Source organism: Pantherophis guttatus, chromosome 2 (assembly GCF_059756535.1).
Source record: "Pantherophis guttatus breed Tessera chromosome 2, ASM5975653v1, whole genome shotgun sequence".
Classification (NCBI taxonomy): domain Eukaryota; kingdom Metazoa; phylum Chordata; class Lepidosauria; order Squamata; family Colubridae; genus Pantherophis; species Pantherophis guttatus.
The window spans coordinates 63801491-63820486 of NC_142064.1; the positions used below are offsets into that span (position 1 = coordinate 63801491).

The window sequence follows — 18996 nt, forward strand, 5'->3', positions numbered from 1 at the left end:
TGTAATACCATTCTTTACTTACCAACTGCAACAGATAGACCAAAAAAAATGGAAAGCAAAATATCAAGACAAAGCAATGTAAAAAAAAAAAAGAAAATCAGGCTTATTGGGGGAGTGGGGTGGGGAGGGAGGAAAACAAATAGGAGGTGAGTGAAGATGACCTGACAATGTTGCTACAACAGGATTGTCCTTATCTACTCGCTCACAATTTCAATCTAATTACCTGCTGTACACGAAGCTTTTTTTTTAAATGTCTGCATACTAACAGTCTAAGAAAAATTGGGCAACTGTACAGACTTTAGTGCAGGGATGTGCAACTATTGAAGCTTCACAATCAGTGGACTTCAGCTCCCAGAATTCCTGAGCCAGCCAGGAGAGTTGAAGTCCAGAGGTTGTAAAATTGCCATAGTTTCCGACCCCTGCTTTAGTGGAAACTAATTTTTTTTAAAAAAATCATAAAAATGGATAGAATAATTCAAATCTCATTAGGAGGTCAAGCAGGGAAGCTGCTATTCTATCACCATTTTAGCTACCTTTCCTATGGAAATTAAACCGATGAATCCTGGGGGGAAAAACCAAGTACCCCCAAGTATCAAAATTCTTGATTCAAGGCTTTATTCCATACATATTAATCTGCAACATTTTATAGAAGAAAATTCTATATTAAAAATATTTCATAAAGAAACATTTATGTAAAATAATAAACTGAGTTATACTAGGACAGATTATTCACTCCTTCAGCTAAACTACACTTTGGTGATGTGAATAACCCAGCTGGGTTCACACAACTAAACCCTAAAATGTTGCTTGCAAATCACACTGTCTAGATTAATAGAACATGCTAGCCCAATCCAAATAAATCATACTACAACTACTAGTACAGCTATACCAATGCCCAGCAGCAATTTTTCAGGTTATTAAGATAAAATTACTTTACCTAATTAGGAACACCTAGTCTTGAACATGAACTTTATATATACAATGATGATGATATGTTTATGATTATACTTGGCCTCTCCCCTTTGCAGAGGGATTCTTACTTTCAGAACAAGACTAGACAGTTTTATTTGTTTGTTTCTCCTTATTTGGAATATTTTATCTTTCCTAAGGGGAATGCTGTGCATGCATTAATAAACAAAAGGTGTTTGTTTTAATAAAAAAAAATGCATTTTGGCATTTGATGCAATAGCTTTGATTCAAACTTCTAATTCTATAATAAATGTACTAATCTTTAGGACTTTTAATGTGTGTAAGTAGGTGAAGCCATTTTTAGCGTGAGCCTGGGTTTTCCCTGAAGCAAAATTCAGAGTACTTAGTTTGAAAGATTTTTGTTTGTGAAATGAGGTATAATGTGTTTGTGTACTGTACGTGCTATAAAAGTGGTATGTAGTCTATTCTTTACCCAAACTAAATTATGATATATTTATATCATAAACATATTAATTTATAAAAATAAAATATTTATAAAAAAATATTCTTCAGATTTTTCACCTTAGAAAATAAAAGCTTTGCAGTAGAGAACTACAGATATTACTAGTAAAAAATGCTTTATCGACACATTTAAACATGTTGATCATGAAACCTGAGTTATAATACTATTTTCAAGTAATGACACATTCTGTTCACATATTTAAATCATGGTTTGTGAGTATATGTATATATATTTTACTTTGATAACCTAATTACCATTCATTTTTAATCATGGGGACATGGCCAATTTTTAATCATAATGCTTTTCGGAATAAGTAGAAAGTAAGATAAATTAATTCAGAGAATATAAGATATGGACAACGTTGAAGAACAGATTCTCCCAAAGAATCACAATGGGAATTAATACCTGACCCCAAATGTAGATTAGATCTATAGATATGCAATACTTATGTAGAAAAATAGACGTTTTTATAATAATTGAAGACTTCTATTATTCTGACATAGACAGAGCTTAGGCTGTGATAAAGAAAACAGTGATTAAGTAATCCTAAAGTATGATGGTGATCTTGTGGGAATGGTAACTACTGCAGAATCTAAAGGGGACACTGTGTCAGGGTTCCAATTGGAGGCTCAGAATTTTCTTTCGTTGGAGGTGTTATTTGGAATCCTGACACACTGACTATATTATTTTTATATTTAGCATGCATTCAGTTGAGGAACTGCCTGTTGGGTCCAACACATTTGAGTATAAAAGGGGTTATTTATCAAAGTGAAGGGATGGATGAAAAACAAAGGGCCAAAGAGAAATTATTTAAAGCCTTAATAACATTAACAATGTAAAAAAAAAGACCACCAAGCCCAAGAGGCCAGCATGGGTTTGGAATAGTGTCTAAGTAACTGTAAGAAGTAATGAATGAAAAGTCTGTTATAATTTTAAGCTAAAGGTTTCCCTGTCCAGTCATGTTGGTCTCTAGGGGACGGTTCTCATCTTCATTTCTTAGCCAAGGGAACCAGCATTGTCTGAAGACACTTCCATTTTCTTGTGGCCAGCATGATTATACACGGAGGCGCATGGAACGCTGTTACCTTCCCATAAAAATGATAACTATTTATCTACTCGCATTTGCATGCTTTCAAACTGCTAGTTTGGCAGGAGCTCGGAGAAATAACGGGAGCTCACCCATCATACACTTGGGTCTTGAACCCAGGTTTGTCAGCTTCCAGCAGACAAGCTCAGTGTCTTTAACCACTGAGCTATCGTGCCCCCTCCTGTCATGATTAAGAGTACAAAAAGGAGAATAAGCTTTGCTAGATAATGTGGAGGGGGGCAGCAGAATATGAAAAAACAAAAACAAAAAGGGAATAGTAAGAACTCCTTTATATATATAAAAATATATTAGAAGCAGGAAAGATATTCAAAGCAACTGAGGTATTAGGTGACAAAGAAGCCAAAACATTCAACATTCTTGTATGGTTTTTTTTTTTAAGTTACTCATCAAAGGGTCTTGAGTAAACTTAGCATCCATGGGATAAGAGCCCAGGTCTTTTTAAAGATTAGTAACAGGTTAAAAAGATCAGAGAGGAGAGAGTGGAAATAAAGCAGCAATTATCTCAGTGGAGGGAAGTACAAAGTAGAAGCCCTCAAAACTCTTTATTAGGAATCTATTCAGCTTATTCAGAAATGATGTTAAACAGCAAACTGCCCAAGTATGGGAATGATAATAAAATATTAGGGCTGATAAACAACAAAAATAACACTAAAGAATTATGTCTTTAAATTGGATGAATGATCAACCAAGTGACAAATGTAGTCCAATTTAAGTAACTGTGAGGCTATACGTGTTTGGGGCATACAAGCCTTCCTCATATAGAATTTGATGTGGTCTAAGCATTGTAACTAACTGGGACAAAGATCTTGGGGTCACAGAATAACACTAAAAGAAGTGGTTTCAATGTGAGGCAACTGTGTAAAATACAGCAAAAGATCACCAGGAAAGGGAGTAAAAATCTATTTAAAAATGCCAGCATTGTACTGTAATCCCCATTTATGAGACAAAGCTTGATAGAAAGGCAATTGACTGAGAACATGACTAAAGCATATAAAATCATGCACAGGCTGGAGAAAGTAGGTGGGAGGTTTTTTCCCCTTCCTCTCTCAAACATTAAGACCAAGGCCATGCAATAAAACTTGTTGGATGATTTAAAACAGACAATAGGAAGACAATTCTCCATATAGTGCATAATTAGCCTGTGGAATTCATTACCACATGGCATAGGGACATCTGGAAGGCCACTATGAGAAATAAAATGCTGGACTAAAGGAAGGATTTTTGGCCTGATCTAGTAAGACAATTCTTACGCAGGAATGCGTACCAATCAAATTATTCCATTTGGACCACAACTCAGCAATTTGGAAAATAGCCCAATTTCATCTTAGACCCATTGGAAAGCTATTCGGATTGATTGCAGGGCCAAATACAAATTAAGAGTTGGAAATGTGAATCTTTGCGCACTCACTGACTTTCACGGAGAATTGACACACGACTATAACTGTTTACCTTTCTTTTCTTTTCTTTTTTTAACAGAGGTCTATTAAATGCGTATGTATGGCAGAATTTTACAAGAGGGAGAAGTCCACCAAGTTTCAGAAAGTAACTTGGACAAAATTAGATGAAATGTGAGAAGCATAGTTGCCCCATCTGAGTGGATCAGAGCTGCCAAATTCAAGATGAATAGCTTCAGGGATTTTTCTTTAAGGCCAAACTTTTAAATGTGTTGTGCATTTACAGGAAAGTGAGATTCTGAAAAAAGAACTGCATTTTCCAATGTGAACAACTGTCAGTTTTGAGACTGCGTCTCTCATATCTCACAGATTGTTTCATGTACCTGGGATGGAAAATTTGCAAAGAGTATTAAGTGTTGGCAAGAAAACAAGGAAGCTCTCCTTTCAGATGAACTTCATGGACATGCTGCACCCATCCATGCCACTTATTTGTCAGCAATATGAGCGTTGTTTGCCATTGTCTTCTTCAACATATATTTTCCAGTATCCAGTTGGCTTATATTCCCAATATTCCTTGGAGCTATTCCTTTTCATTGTCAATCACAACACTCCTTAGTTTCTGCACCCAAGTAAGGCCAACCAGACACCACTGGTTCTATTATACAGGTAGTCCTCAACATACAACAGTTCATTTAGTGACCATTTGAAGTTACAACAGGATCGAAAAAAGTGACTTATGACCATTTTTCACACTTATGATTGCTGTGGCATCCCCATGGTCACATGATTTACACTTCAGATGTATGACAATTAACTCACGTGTATGACGGTTGCAGTGTCCTGGAGTCATGTGGTCCCTTTTTGCAACCTTCTGACCAGGAAAATCAATGGGGAAACCAGATTCACTTAACAATCGTGTTACTAATTTAAGAATTGCAGTGATTCATTTAACAAACATGGCAAGAAAAGTTGTAAAATGGGGCAAAACACACTTAACAAATTTCTCACTTAGCAGCATAAATTGGGGCTCAATTGTGGTCATAAGTTGAGGACTACCTGTATATTTCAATGTCTCTTGTCTGAAATACCATTGGAGAATCTTAGTAAAATGATGAACTGTTTTTATTTTCATTGTAAAAATAGTACAAAGCTGAAAGCATATGATTGCTTCATTTTCTCCACACCTTGAATTTTTCTTCTTATATCAGAGATATATCCCATCAAATACTGGTGAACTGCAACTCTGAAAATACCACTATTCTTGTTTGTTGTGGCTTCTGGGAATTATAGTTCAGCAATATCTAGAGGACCAAAGGTGCCTATAAAATGCTTGGAGGAAAAAATATAGATTATTACTGAAACACTGCGTGGAGGTTTTTGACTCTAACTTAATGAAACTTCAGGGGTGTTCAGGCAAATTCAGATTTGAACATAGAATTGGGGGGGGGGACACAAATATTTCTTAATTCACCTAAGGAATTTGTTGAGATCTCCATGTTTCATGTATTCAAAGACCATGATGAGAGGATCTCCTTCTACACACACTCCATAAAACTTGACAATATGTTCATGCTGTAGATTAGTCAGTAGTTCTGCTTCTCGATGGAAGTCTTTGCGGGCATTGTCACTGGCATCCTTCAGAGTCTACAATGAAAGAATCAAAAGTTGAAAGAAAGGTAGATGGTTAACAACTTCTGTATCTTGTTGTCTTGGGGCGGGGGAATCATGAAATTGAAGGAGTTAGGCCACAGGGATAAGGTGCTTTGGTGTATATATACCACAGTTCCTGATATGGTACTATTGGTAGCTTCTTTACACACTAAATTCCTTGTGTGTCTAGCACTAGCACGTAGACTTATATACTGTTTCATAGTGCTTTACAGCCCTCTCTAAGGATGGAAGGCTGAGTCAACCTTGAGCCTGGTGAAATTCAATCTGCCAGACTGCTGGCAGCTGGTGACCAGCAAAGTAGCCTGCAGTACTACAGCCTAACCACTGCGCCATCGCAGCTCATGTGTGTCTAATCACACTTGGCCAATAAAACATTCTGTTCTGTTCTGTTCTGTTCTGTTCTGTTCTGTTCTGTTCTGTTCTGTTCTGTTCTGTTCTGTTCTGTTCTGTTCTGTTCTGTTCTTGGGATTCGCAACTCTCAACTCAGTGACTCTAATATCCAAGTTTTTGATCCATCTTTTAATTTTTTTCCAACCCAACTTTGGAATATTGGGAAGAAATTATGCCAATGCTTTGCACTCTGTCCATTCATCTGTCTGTCCATCAGCAAGACAACTCTCTCAAATCTGTACATCTAGTCCTCAACTTACTTCATTTAGTAACCATTCAAAGTTACAACGGCACTGAAAAAAGTGACTTAGGACCATTTTTCAAAGCTATAGCCTTTGCAGCATCCCCATGATCATGTGATCAAAATTCAGATGCTTGGCAACTGGTTCATATTTATGACCGGTACTATGTCCCAAGGTCATGTGATATCTTTTGCGACCTTCTGACAAGCAAAGTCCATGGGGAAGCCAGGTTCATTTAACAACCCGATTACTAATTTATCAACTGCAATGATTCACTTAACAACCGTGGCAAGAAAGATTGTAAAATCACTTACATGTCTCACTTAATAACAGAAATTTTGGGCTCAAATAAGTTCATAAATTGAGGACTACCTGTATTGAATGAGATCACATTTGTTATTGAAACCAGTACAGAAGACTGAGCTGAAAAAAGAAGCTTCATTTTTGTCTTGGGCTACATCTCCCCACGTTATTGTTGTTCCTGATGGAACTCAAAATAATATTGTGAGATTTTTGGAAACACTGCCGTAAAATGCTGAGACTCAGAGCTTTTGCTGAACTTTGTAATACTGCAAAGATGGAGATACATTTCTGAGGAACTACTGTCATAACCATATCTACATACAGGCAAAATGGTATTTATGCAGAAAGGCAGCCCTAGTAGCCTGAATATACCCACCCTTATTTCTCCCAGGAGTGTTACAGTGATAACCATAGAACTTCATTTGGTAGAACATGTTGCATCTATAGTGCTATTAAGCCCTTGCTATGGAACCCCTAAGGAGCCCACTGAGCTTTTGCTTTTGATCTCCAAGAAGCTGCTGAGTTCTATGATGGAACGGTTGCTGTGGTAACTATACACTGCCTTGTGAAACAGCCAAATGAACAATTTCTCTTAATCCATGATAGGTTTCTTTTGTCTCAGAATTACTCTTGAGGGAACATTTTTAATGACATCCTCTAATGCTGGTGTCCTCAGTGCAGTTCTCATAAGACTAGAAATTAGCTTAATAAAAAAAAAATTTTTTTTTTTCTCCTTGCCCTCTCCATCCCTCACTGACCTCAGCACTTCCCAGGTGTCTTTTGCAGGATTAAGGAGAATGCATTGGGAAGGAAGGGAGGACCTTTCAGTGGCCACCACATCCTCCTATCTCCATGAACTTACTGGAAATTCTAAGGACAGGTCCCATGTACATGTTCTAATACAGACAACAGTAGGGTTGCCATAAAACATAAAGATCTCATATTAAGAATTACCTAGTGGCGATAAAAGCAGCAAAGTGTAATTATTTTGCTGCTCTTACTGCATCATCAGAGAACCGCCCGGCCGCCCTGTTTAGGGTGACCCGCTCTTTGCTCCACCAGGAAGTGCGGGAGGATCCCTTGGAACAGTGGTTCTCAACCTTCCTAATGCCGCGACCCTTTAATACAGTTCCTCATGGGTGACCCCCAACCAGGGGTGGGTTCTAAATTGTTTTACTACCGGTTCCGTGGGCGTGGCTTATTTTGTGGGCATGGCTTGGAGGTCATGTGACTGGGTGGGCGTGGCTAGCTGGTCATGTGACCGGGTGGCCATGGCTATGTGTATAGGGACTACTCAGAGGGCTGAAAAAAGTCATTTTTGACAGGTCCTCGCACTTTTGACTGGTCCTCACACTTATGACCATCCTCACATTTATGCCCGTGCAGCATTCTTAACAACCATGTCACTCATTTCACAACTGCTTCTCTTCACCATGGTGATAAAATAGGGCAAAAAACGTAAAATGTGAGGATAGTCGTAAATTCGAGGTTTGGTCAAACGTGCGAGAACCAGTCAAAAATAACTTTTTCAGCCCTCTGAGTAGTCCATGTACACAAAAGGACTACCCAGAGGGCTGAAAAAAGTGATTTCTGACAGGTCCTCGCACTTTTGACCGGTCTTCGCACTTATGACTGGTCATCATTTATGCCCATTGTAGCATTCTTAACAACCGTGTCACTCATTTCACAACTGCTTCTCTTCACCATGGTGACAAGATAGGGCAAAAACGTAAAATGTGAGGACAGTCGTAAGTTCGAGGACTGGTCAAAAGTGCGAGGACCAGTCAGAAATAACTTTTTCAGCCCTCTGAGTAGTCCATATGCATAAAAAGATATAGCAATAGAGAGGGATGAAGGAAGGGAAGGGAAATTAGAGTAGGAGTGAGGGTAAGAGAGGGAGGAAGAGAGGAAGAGAAGGAAAAAGGAAGAGGAAGTAGGGAGGAGAAGAAGAGGGGGAGGAAGAGAAAGTAAGAAGGAAAGAAAAGAGAGAGGTAGTAGGTTTGAGGAGAAAGATTGCTGTACAATAAAAAAGATGAAAGGGAAGAAAACCAACCCCAAACAAATATAAAGATATTAAGATAAAGAATGAATTGTTAAACTTTAAAGAATAAAAGAGAACAAATATGAATAAATAACAATAATTAGAAACACACATACAAACATACAATGTATTTTCTTTGAACAGAGTATTTGGCCGGTTCACAAATTTAAACAGTGTTTAGTCATTTCAATTAAATTTACAATTTCTATATTTCCTTTTTGCCATATTTATTCCTCATCTATTTTTTTTAAAAAACCAATATTACCCTTCATCCTCATCTCTAATCTTAATCAAATTCAATTTTTCCCTTCTATTCTATATTATACCCCTTCCCATTGTCATCTATTTTTATATCCATCCTCACATTGGTTAATTATGTAATATTACAGTTGTTTAATATAAATTCAACATTTTAATATAAATCAATTAGTTATATAACTACCTTTTTTGTATATTAATCAATATGAACATGAATATTCCAATTATTTCCATGCAATACAATTTCTTACAAATCAATTAATTATATTTACCAATAATAATAAACCAAATAATTTCCCCCATATATTCCTCCAAACCATAACTTAACCATTTCTGCTTTCAACACAATATACAATTAATAGTATCTCAATTATTACAATTCCCTAGTTAAATAGAGCTTTTTTTCTTTTGTGTTTTAAAATCTTGAACTCTCCTCTTTTTCCCTAAATTTTCCATTGTTTGCACCTACCTTTTTTGGTGAGGAAAACGAAAAGAAATCTGCCTGCCTAATTTTCCAACGTTACAGCAAAGCCAACAAGCCTGCTTTACTTTCAGTTTCGTTTTTCAGCATAGCTAGGGGGAAAAAAATCGGCACTCTTTGCAAGCAAGCAGCAGAGCCCTGAGCAAAACAGCTGAGAGCAAATCAGCTGAGAGTCGGGAGCCGATCTAATCAAGGGCTAATTAGCCTATGCTGAAGCTCCGCGGGCCAATAAAATTACAAAAAAACCACCGAACCGTTTGTTAAATTGCTGGCTCGCCCGCCCCTCACCCACCACTATTTATTGGCAATAAATAGTGGTGCGGAGGGGCGGGGCAAGGGGCGGGGTGGAACCAGCAGAATCCCACCACTGGCTATAGGGCGGCCCTTTGAAGCCCCGCGGCAAGAATTTAAACAGTTTTTTTTCCTCTAGCCATCAGCTGGGACTCAGGAGGTAGCAATAGATTGGGAGTGGGCGGGGTAAGCGAACGGCCGGCGATCCAACAGAGCAGAGAGTGAGGGTGAGTGAAGGCATGGGGGGGTGAGAGAGGGCTTTGGCGACCCCCGTGAAATGGCCGTTCGACCCCCAAAGGGGTCGCGACCTCCAGGTTGAGAACCGCTGCCTTGGAGGGTAGAGCCGAGGACTTTGTACAGTATCTGCATGACAAAATCACTCAGATTCGGGAAGGTCTGGACTCCGACTGGGTAGTTTCAGGGGGGATGACTGAGGCAGGTCTTGAGAATGTTATCTGGGATGAGTTTGATCCTGTGACTCCTGACGACGTGGACAGGATTCTGGGTAGACTGAACGCGACCATGTGTTTGTTGGACCCGTGTCCCTCCTGGTTAGTGCTGGCTTCTCGGGAGGTGATGTAAGGCTGGCTCCAGGGGATTATAAATGCTTCATTGAGTGAGGGTGACTTCCCCGCTGCCTTGAAAGAGGCGGTGGTGAGGCCTCTCCTCAAGAAGCCTTCCCTGGACCCGGAAGTGTTGTCTAATTATCGTCCGGTCTCCAACCTTCGCTTTGTGGTGAAGGTTGTTGAGAGTGTGGTTGCGCGACAGCTCCCCAGGCACCTGGATGAAACAGTGTATCTGGATCTGTTCCAGTCGGGCTTCAGGCCTGGGTACAGCACGGAAACAGCATTGGTCGCATTGGTTGATGATCTCTGGAGGGCTTGGGACAGAGGTTGCTCCTCTGGTCCTATTAGATCTCTCAGCAGCTTTTGATACCATCGACCATGGTATCATGCTGCACCGATTGGAAGAGTTAGGGGTGGGGGGGCACTGTGTTGCAGTGGTTCTGCTCCTTTCTCTCCGACCGATTGCAGTCTGTGTTAGCAGGGGGACAGAGGTCGACCCCGAGGCGCCTCATATGTGGGGTGCCATAAGGGTCGGTCCTCTTGCCCCTTCTGTTCAACATTTATGTAAAGCTGCTGGGCGAGATCTTCTGTGGTTTCGGAGTGAAGTACCATCAGTACAATGATGATAAAAGTCAGCTGTACATCTCCACCCCGGACCACCCCAACGATGCCCTTGAAGTGATGTCCCGGTGCCTGGAGGCCGTGCGGATCTGGATGGGGAGAAACAGGCTCAGGCTCAACCTATCCAAGACCGAGTGGCTATGGTTTCCGATGTCCCAATATAGTCAGTTGGTGCCACCACTGACTATTGGGGGCGAATCGCTGGCCCCCACGGAGAGGGCTTGCAACTTGGACGTCCTCCTGGATTCACGGCTGTCTTTAGAAGAGCATTTGACAGCCGTGACCGGGAGGATTTTTCATCAGGTTCGCCTGATTTGCCAGTTGTGTCCCTTTCTGGATCGGGACTCCTTACACATGGTCACTCATGCCCTCATCACTTCCCGCCTGGACTACTGCAACTCTCTCTACATGGGGCTCCCCTTGAGGAGCACCCAGAGGCTCCAACTGGCGCAGAGTGCAGCTGCACGGGTGGTTATGGGAGCGACATGGCGATCCCATGTAACACCTCTCCTGCGCAAGCTGCACTGGTTCCTGGTGGTCTTCTGTGTGTGCTTCAAGGTCTTGGTTACCACCTTTAGAGCGCTCCATGGCTTAGGACCTGGTTATCTACGGTACCACCTGCTGCCAGCAGTAGCCTCCCACCAGCCGGTACACTCTCATAGAGAAGGGCTCCTCCGGGTGCTGTCGGCCAAACAATGTCGACTGGTGGCCCCCAGGGGGAGAGCCTTCTCTGTGGGGGCACCTACTATCTGGAATGAGCTTCCCCTGGAGATATGGAGGATCCCGGATCTATGCACCTTCCACCGCACTCTCAAGACCTTTTTATTCCATCAGGCTGGCCTGGACTAATTTTTTCCCTTTCCCCCCTTTTTAAAATGCAAATTTTAATTCGTTCTTAATTTATTGGGATGTTTTAAATCTGTCTTCGGCCAAATTGTTTAATTCGGTTTTATTCAGTTTTAAATTTTATATTTATGTGTTTTTATCCTATGGCTGTTCACCACCCTGAGTCCTTCGGGAGTAGGGTGGTATATAAATCAAATAAACTAAACTAAACTAAAGCTTTTCCTCAGATGAATGTTTACTTTTCTCAAAATGGAATAGATGTCTTTGTCTGGATCATTGCTGTGCCCAGAACATTTTATTTTCCTTATTAATTTAGGATCATTGCTGTGCCCAGAATATTTTATTTTCCTTATTAATTTTAGGAGTTTGTTTATTTATTTGCATCCTGCTTTTTTAATTTTTAGAAATAACTCAAGGCGGTGGATCTACTTAATACTGCTTCCTCCTCCTATTTTCTCTACAACAACAACTCTGTGAGGTGGGTTGGGCTGAGAGAGAGTGACTGGCCCAAGGTTACCCAGCCGACTAAACCAAGACTTGAATTCATTGTCTCCTGGTCTCTAGCCTGGTGCGTTAACGACTAGACCAAACTAGTTCTCCTTAGTAGAGATAGTAAACAGTTATTTTCTTAAAATGTTTCTCAATCAACTTACCTAAAATGATCCTGAACTGTAAATGTTCATTTATTTGTTGGTCCATCTGAAGGATAACTCCCTAAACACTGAATAGAATTGAACCAAATTCTACAAGTGGCGGAAGCCAGGAAAAAGAATAATGAATTCAAAATTGGAGGCAAATCTGTTTATGGAGAAAACAATTTTGGGCAATTTTCCCACATTTCTGTCATTTCTTGTGAGTCCAAATATATATTGTACGGTTTTTGGAAATATTATGATGAAATAGAAAGGCTATGAGCTTATACTGACCTTATAAGCAAAGAAAGAGATAATCTTCTAGAAACAACTAAGTTATAGCTGTAGATATGTTCCAGATAAAATTGCATTTATATACTGAAAATGATCCCTACTGTTTTGAATACTTATCCTTATCTTGCCTGGTACCATAAAAAATAAATATAAATTTTCATTTGAAGACATACAATTATGTCTTATTTGTATAAGTGAACTTATTTGTTCCCTATGACTATCATTAAGTGTTGTACCTTATGATTCTTGACAAATGTATCTTTTCTTTTATGTATACCGAGACCGTATCTACCAAGACAAATTCCTTGTGTGTCCAATCACACTTGGTCAATAAAGAATTCTATTCTATTCCCTTGATTTCTTTATTTTTACTGATATTTTTAAACAGCAAAATTCTGACGTTAGTAGCTTGAATGTTTTCAAAATGAAAACATGGAAACCATGGAGAGCAATGTGTACTGGTGACTGGAATTGTAGAAGAAATTAGTCAGTTCCACATATTGATAAAATTTGAATTAATTGTTGCTCCAAAATTTATAATGGGCAAATTAGAATGCCAACACAATTGTGTTTTATCTTTTGCAGTGTACAATAGTACTTTGACCAATAAAAATATCTAAAAATAGCATAGAAGATGGCATATGAAAATACCCGTATTAGGGGAAATTGCTTGTAAAGAAATGCACATATTAAGAACAAAAAGGTATAAGAATGCATGCTGCAAACACATGCCAAATCGGGATAGACAATTTTGTGGTTAGGAAAAAAAAATGCTAATTTCATATCAAATGAAACAGGCCATTTTGACTATCTTTACAGAAGTCTGCAATTTAGCCTGTTGCCAGTGTGTCCTCTTAGAATAATATCACTCCATTTCTCGATAAAAGCAATGTAGCACAAGTCAACTTTCAAGCAAGATAGAAAAATGCTATTTCCATTCAGCGTAACCCCTCATCACATAGCTTTTAGAAGGCTTATGAAAAGCCAGCATGCCATTTAAATCTCACTTAAGTCCTTCTGCACAGAAGCTCACTGGAAAGTGGGCATCTACAAATCAAACTCTCTACAAACAAATTGAAAGTAAAAATAAGCCCGTTGCTCCTTTTCCTTTTCCTTCTTCTTCTCTATGGAGATTTCAGTCCTCTAGTCATGATTGTCTCAAAGGTGCTGTTCAAAAGGCAACTGGACCAGTGATGGAATCCTATTGATTCGCACTAGTTCGGGCAAACCGCTAATGATAAAAGCTACTGGTTCAGAGAACCAGTAGTAAAAAAAAGCCACCGGTTGGTCCGAACCGTTATTTCCAACGATCAGCTGTGCCGCACAATTTAAAATCGCTAGAAAGCCTGCTTTCTAGTGAATCTAAGTTGCGCGGCACAGCTGTTCCCCCCCCTTGCTTTCTACTTACCTTCCCAAGCCTCCTTTTTCAGTTCACAGCACGTGTTTGGCGCGTACTGAGCATACACGCGCACAGCGTGCATTTGGTGTGCACTGCACATGCATGTGCAGTGTGTGTTTGGTGTGCACTGCGCATGTGCACACATCATGTGTCTGGTGTGCACTGCACATGTGCTTACACAACACGTGCTTGGGGCGCACCGCGTATGCACGGGCAGCAAACCGGTGGCAAACTGGGTAGGATTTCACCACTGAACTGGACTTTCTTGATATTTTCTTTGAAAACAGTTTGCTTCTCAGCTAAGAAGCTACTTCATTTCAGAACTGAAGAAGCTTCTTGGATGAAAAGTGAAATATTTTGAAGGAAAATTCGAAGAACGTCCAGTTATCTTTTGAACAGCACATTTGGGACCTTCTCTTTCTCCTTTCAAAAAAGCTAACCATAATTTTCTTTTCTATGTGTGAACGTGTGCATATTTATTTATCCTATTTCTACATAAGACCTTGGAATACCTACTCTTTTCAAATTATTTATGGTTACAAGATCAGAATATCTGCTGAAATTTTTTCACTCTCCCCCTTTCCTTGCCAAGCACTTCATTTTCAGCTGTAGACTTCCCACAAGGCACAACAGTAGCTATTTCTTCACATGCATACAGTACACAATGCTGTTCTGGGTTGCTCAGCAACCAGTGAGCAGGCATGTCAAAGATCCAATGAATGAAAAGAAAATGTGACAGTGCTTGAACATTAACAAAGATATGTTCTGCTTGTTCTGGTACTACCCAAACTACATTTCTTCTGAAATGGACATATCAGTCACAAAGTACTCTATCTCAACTGGAGAAAATAGAAACCATTTTGCAAAACTGGTGGTCAGTGCAACTCTGCACTTATTCTGGAGGTGGTCTTACCAGTCTCCAGAACATATCCTTACTGTGCTTGTTTCTGGATTTCTTCTTGCATGAATTGTGCTTGTCTATTTCATCTTTTTGTCACAGAGACAATCATGGGGTTAGAAAACCAAGTGAATCCAAATGAAAGTTAGTGCTTAGCTTTGAAGTCAAATCCCCAGATCTGACGTCATATCGTCACCGCTACCGGCTCGGCGGAACCAGGCGGAACCCATCACTGTTTGCATGCATCATTAACATTGCATTGAATTTATTCAACACAAGTAGCAAGAAGACTCTTTATGTATTTAATAGTTTTTCACTTCATCACAATAACCGTTATAGCTACTAGCAGTTCTTAGAGAAACTTGTGGGGCACCAGAATCAAAAATGGTGCAGAGTTGGATGTAACTCTTGGACTTCGGATTATAGGTGCCTGCCTTAAAACAACAGCAATTAACATAACTTTGTAAATACATAGAGAAAGGAGTATTACAGTTGAAATCCAAATGTGGATCAATCTAAACAATAATGGAAGTAATAATCTCAGAAATAAATAGTTTATTCTGGAGAAACAGAAATGACTGATGTATAACACAAGTCTTTAGGATATATATATATATACATTACCTTTACAGCAACCAAGATCTTATCCTGCTCAGGATATAGGTTATAACATTCAGCCAAGAAAACTTTGCCAAATGCTCCTTCTCCCAGCTCCCTCTTGAGGACGATATTGTGGCGTTTGATATGCTGGACAACTGTAATGTAAAAAAATGAAAATCAGTCATCCGTTTCTAGTTAGACTGTCAACAGCGGAAGCTTACAGCTTGTTGAATGAAGTTTGCTATGAGGGTTTTCGAAGCCCTATTGAGGGGTCATAGAAAGTGAGATGTCTCAGTTTTGCCCTTTCTCATGATTAAAAATATTATGATAAAATAAAAAGGATCAGAGCTTATACTGAGCTTTGCCGTATTGCAAAGATAGAGATAATCTTCTACAAACAAATAAATTGTGGCTGTAAATAAGTTCCAGATAAAATTGCATTTATATACTGAAAATGATCCTAAGTATTTTGAATACTCATCCTTCTCTCTCCTAGCACCATAAAAAGCAAACATAAATTTTCATTTGGCTACAATTACCTTGATTTTTTTATCTTTATTGATATGTTGAAAGAGCAAAATTGTAATGTTAGTAAGCCTGAATGTTTTCAAAATGAAAAGGTGAAAACCCTTCAGAAATCAGGCCAAGTAGAGAGCAATGTGTATCAGTGACTAGAATTGGTGAAGAAATTGGTTGGTTCCTGATACAATTTGAATTAATTTTTGCTCCCACAATTGATAATGGACAAATTGGAAGGCCAACACAATGATCTTTTATCTTTTGCAGTGTAGTACTTTGACCAATAAAAGTATCTAAAAATAACATAGAAGATGGCATATGAAAATACCTATATTAGGGGAAATTGCTTGCAAAGAAATGCACATATTGAGAACGAATATGCATAAGAATGCATGCTGCAAACAGATGCCAAATCAGGATAGAAACTTTTGTGGTTAGAAAAAAAATACTAATTTCATATCAAACTAAACAGGCAATTTTGTCCATCTTTACAGAAGTCTGTAATTTAGCCTGTTGCCAGTATGACATCTTAGCTAGGCTTCCTGCTTCCTGCTCCAAAACAGGCTGTATTCAAATAATTTGTAGTATGGCTATAGTATTATTATCTTCTTTATTCTCCCCTCTTATTGGGATGATGATGATGATTGTTGCTTTGCATGTACACTGAAAGCTTCTGTACTGGAGACAAATTCCTTGTGTTTCTGATCACACTTGGCAAAATAAAGTATCCATCCATCCATCCATCCATCCATCCATCCATCCATCCATTCAATTTCTTACAGCTCCCTGGCCACCTTTTTATTAACATTACTAGAGCATAAGACCTTATAATCTTTCCAGGTAATTTGCTTTACTTCCTTATTCATCAGAATTTATACTCATATATATCACTAGGACAACTTCTAGTAACTTCTAGTTTATTAACATTACTAGAGCATAAGACTTTATAATATTTCCGGTAATTTGCTTTACTTCCTTATTCATCAGAATTTATACTCATATATACCACTAGGACAACTTCTAGTAACAAGTACTTAAGAGTATTTGTATTGATATTTAATGGAACATTGCCAGATTGAGTCTTTCTGAACTCCTTGGGTGGTCAGGAAGGGAGATTTCACAGAGTTGAATGTGTATTGGAAATCTTGCAAAGGTCCTAAACATGTGCTACAACCTGGGTCATGCTGGGTTAGGAAAACTGTCACAGAAAGAGTTATTTCCTATCTGCCAAGGACAGCATGCATTGTATGTTGTTTTTTGCTCAGACTTTAATTTGCGTTTCCTCAAAATCAAATCAAAATGACCAAGAACCATAAAATAACAAATAGCATAACATCAATCACTAACATATATCCCTCCACCTTAAAACAAACCTCCCCAATTATTCAATCAAAGCAAAGAGTGCCAAAGCAATAGTTAATAAAAATAAATTTAACTGGGAAACTCAAACTTACAACATGGGAAACAAAGTGATAAAATAAGCACATAATTGTAAAACTATTTTATACACGATATGCTTGTATAGAATCTATAGAAATATGTAATATAGATCAGCAGCTGTAATCTTCATCCAAAGCTTTCAAAAGGTCAGCATATGTTGACCTGAACCCCAACTGGATTTCTTCCAGTTAATACAAAATGTGGTGATGACCACCAACTCAGATGATTTACAGCGAGAATTAGATAAATTAATCAAGGACAAAAGAACCAATGACAGGTGGTCCTAATGGCGACGATACTTTAAGAATCAAAGAAACCGTATCTCTGAATACTGGTTGCTGGAAAAGTAGGAAAAAGGGGCTGCCCCATATTCTTCTGGGCTTATTATGGGCACAGCAGAGGATGGGGAACGTGAGTAGATTGGTCTTTAGTACAACCAGCTTTGTTCAACTTGTATTAATTACACTACCGCAGTGTTGGCGAATCTTTTTGGCACCGAGTGCCAAAATGAGAGCCCGCAAGAGCCCGCATGCTGGAAACCAAAAGAGCACCCGCCTGGCTCGCAATCGTGTGCTGGGAAGGTGATCTTCTGGTTTCTGGCGCATGCATGTGCACCAGCCACCTGGTCTTCCAGTTTCTGGCACACATGTACATGCGAAGACTAAGCATGCATGCGCTGGAAATTGGAAGAGTGTCAATGAAGTGTCCCCCCAGCCCACCACCGAGAACAAGCCAGCCAAGCCCCCACTGCCACTTCTGCCAAGAGAGCACAACCGCTTCCTGACCTGCATGCCTCTTAATTAATAGAAATTAATTTCTATGAAGACCTGAACCAATCTTATACATTGATTTAGCTGGCTTGCTTTTCTATAACATCCAGTACCTTCCAAGACTTAATTCCCAGAAAGTTGCAGTCCCAAAATATCTAGACCACATCAGGTAGGGGAAGGCTGATAAACTTTTACTGTTAGTTGCTTCACAATATCTAGACAAACATCTTTGCCCTTGACTGGAAGATCTTGACACTGGACTTTTTACACATGCCCACATATGAGTGAATAGTAGGTCTTGTGAACTGAAGGAGCAGCAGGCTGTAATTGCAAGATACTGACTCTTCTGCTAAGGGCCAAGGAAAGACCATCTAGCAAAAATACAGAAGTGCTGGATTTATTGTACAGGAAGGCTACTATTTGCTCCTATGATGCAGTGACAAGGAATCTACCTGAATCTCAACAGACAGGATAATTCTTAATCTGATGTTAAGTCCAATGGCAAACAGATCACATCCTTTTCTGTGCTAGCTGCTGTTCTTATTCTCTCTCTCTCTCTCTCTCTCTCTCTCTCTCTCTCTCTCTCTCTCTCTCTCTCTCTCTCTCTCTCTCTCTCTCTCTCTCTCCAAATGCCTCTCTCTTTCTGAGTTGATAATTACAACATTTGATGCCAAGCAGCTGTCACTGAGGAACAGGAGCTGCCCAAATACTTCCGCTGCACAATGCATGCAGGCTTATTGGCTAATTTAGTGCACTATAATGAACTCTCCCACTGGCTTCCTTCCATCCATAGCATGGGA

At 39.4% G+C, this 18996-nt stretch overlaps 1 protein-coding gene across 16 annotated transcripts in view; it reads right to left on the minus strand.

The window, feature by feature from the left end:
- Positions 1-18996, minus strand: part of NTRK2 (neurotrophic receptor tyrosine kinase 2) — a 208126-nt gene that overhangs the window by 37443 nt on the left and 151687 nt on the right. For all 16 annotated transcript variants that reach the window (XM_034410144.3, XM_034410142.3, XM_087886078.1 and 13 more), the window contains 2 exons: positions 15492-15622; positions 5406-5578 (listed from right to left, as the gene is read on the minus strand). In XM_034410144.3, coding sequence (XP_034266035.1) covers positions 5406-5578; positions 15492-15622 — 304 coding nt within the window. The remainder of the gene's footprint in view (positions 1-5405; positions 5579-15491; positions 15623-18996) is intronic.